Raw genomic sequence first — 2,469 nt, 5'->3', positions numbered from 1 at the left:
TGAGAATCCTCCCTTTAAGCCCTTTTTCCCCCGACAAGCTGGTACTTAGAACTAGGGGGTGGGTGTAACTCGTGAAATTTCGTGTAGTGTAATAATGCAAAATTACTCTAGTTGTCTGGTATAAGCACTGCATTTGAACCACCTGCTGTCCAGGTCTTGTAAATCAAAATAAAATCAAATGTCCATGAAAAATCACAGGATGTAAATCTTTTGGGTTTTTTCCTCTTTTATTATTCCAGCAGATCGTAGTTCAGCAGGTCATTAAATAAATCTATCACTGCAATTGCTTAGCACAACTACCTCCTTGAACCTTTGTTATTTTTTTATCGCCCTAAAAGCTAGACACATTTTAAAGATCAATTTTGAATCTTTTAGGCTGTGGCGTATTAATAAACTGTGATTGATAACGGACAATAAAAACATGTGACTAAAACTACCAAATGACAGAGGAATTCTTAGGCACATATTTATGATGGCTTTGCGTCCTTCTTTCACCAGGCAACATGGTATATGCAGAATGCAAACCCAGAATGTGTTCCCAGGCAAATATCCTGTTTTTTAACACATTCCCAGATTTACCAAATTTGGGAATTGACCAAAAAGATACGTCTCCCCATCTGATGTGTAATAAGGAGATATATGTTTATTTCTCCTTGTGTTTTCCTCTTTCTATGTGTGCTGCATACATAGAAAGAGGAAAATGCCTCTAATTGTTTTTGTGCGGGAAGCTGCCCCTTCCTGTACAAAAACAATCCTGCCTACTACACAGGCGCCCATGCTCCATGGTGTAAGGTTGCCTGTGATGGCGCTAGGATGCCTGAAACGGCGCCAGCGTAGAGGGAAAGGACAGAAATGCACCATATTGGATAAATGCAGTGAATTCATACCCTTTCCTTGTGACGCAGGGTAGCTCAGCACTGCCCTGCGCCACAATTCCTTGACATATGCCCCTAAGTTTTAAAATGTCACAGGCATTGTACATCAAAAAAAGGGGCGATGCTCTGTAATGCTTGTGACTCCTGGCGATGCTCTGTAATGCTTGTGACTCCTTTAAAAAAAATAATAGTCTCAGTTTTATACATCAGACTATAGAAGACTCTTCAGTAACCTGAAGTCTCAAATAAAAACATGAATTATTTTTCTAAACAGAAAATGGTTATGCACCATAGTGCAACATACTGCATTGGAGTTTTTTTGTTCTTTTTTTTTTTTTTTTTCTTTCAAGTATTCCCACCCTCAATCCTCCACTTAAGAATGAATAGAAATGTGTAATTTACTGTGAGATTTGGATTGGTGCCAGAGGGCGGAGGAAACGATCTACAAGGCCAGGGGTTGTGTGAAGAAATGGAGGAGGGTCTGGGGTCCCTGGTGGAGGTACCGAGCCATGAGGGGTGGGGTTGGGTAGGAGGGTTAACTGTTACTGGTCTATTATACTATCATGCACTCCTTTGAATGTACAATGTATTGTTATCATCTTGCATGCCAATTGAACACTGTACTGAATTGTATGAGCCATTGAGCAAAAGGTAATAAAAAAAATTATTTAAAAAAAAATGTTTTATACATCAATGAAGCCCTGCTTTACTAAGAGAATTGAGTAAGCTGTTGATATCCACTCTGCTTTTAGATGTATTAGCACTGATCAACCTCAGCATAAACAAGACCATGGGGACCAAAGGCATCATAATTTTCATAAATTGGGAGATTGAGCCAATCTGCTTGGTATGTAGTTGTGCTATAGATGAAGCAGTCCAAGATGCTGTTCTCAGCGGCGTTCTCTCCGGGTTCACCGTCCCACTCTTCTATGTTAATTCTCTCAAGAGTACGCTGGTACATGTCAGGGCATTCTTCAAATTCATCAAGGTACTGCAGCAGCTGGTCATCCACCGCATAAATCTCTCCCACCACATGGTGTCCTGTGCCTGCAGTGTTGATTAAGTATGGAATGTTATATACTCCTGCAATCACAAGGGGAAATTTCTTTATGGTGCGCCCCTTGCCGTGGAACCTTGCTTTCCCATGGAGACCATTGGTCATGATATGGTGGTTGGGCTGTCCTGTCTTCAGGGTGCCATATACAAAGATGTAAGTCATTCTGCCTAAAATGTAAAACAAACATTAACGGTAATAAAAAAGGAGGTACTAAAGAGAATTAAAAGTTTTCTTGTACTTCAGTGTTAATTAGACCTGCTCATCAGTATTTTCATATTAATTCCTTAAATAAACATTTGTGATGATGAGGTAATCAAAGTTAACAAACCTTTACTAATTGTATGGTGTTTTATACATGTACAGGGAAATGCACAAAGGTTGAAAATCTGGAATGATGTTTGGAGTCCCTTATATAATCTGAATTTCTGGTGGGTATAGGGGCCCAGATTTACTAACGCTTTTAACCAGGTTTGCGTTACTTTTGTAAGGGAAAGCAATGCAAAGTTTTATGATGGGATTTACTATCTAGCGCAAAGC

General features: G+C 39.6%; 1 protein-coding gene across 1 annotated transcript; it reads right to left on the bottom strand.

Moving 5' to 3' along the window:
• Window positions 1–208: 208 nt before the first annotated feature.
• LOC147697709 (gamma-glutamylaminecyclotransferase-like) lies at window positions 209–2,232 on the bottom strand. The gene has a single exon (XM_086934373.1). The coding sequence runs from the start codon at window positions 2,092–2,094 to the stop codon at window positions 1,633–1,635; it is 462 nt and encodes a 153-aa protein (XP_086790499.1). The 5' UTR covers window positions 2,095–2,232; the 3' UTR covers window positions 209–1,632.
• Between the last annotated feature and the right edge of the window lie 237 nt (window positions 2,233–2,469).

This window comes from Lissotriton vulgaris, chromosome 8 (assembly GCF_964263255.1).
Source record: "Lissotriton vulgaris chromosome 8, aLisVul1.2, whole genome shotgun sequence".
Taxonomy (NCBI): domain Eukaryota; kingdom Metazoa; phylum Chordata; class Amphibia; order Caudata; family Salamandridae; genus Lissotriton; species Lissotriton vulgaris.
Note: the sequence above shows the minus strand (reverse complement) of the source record. Positions and strands in the feature narration are given on the sequence as shown.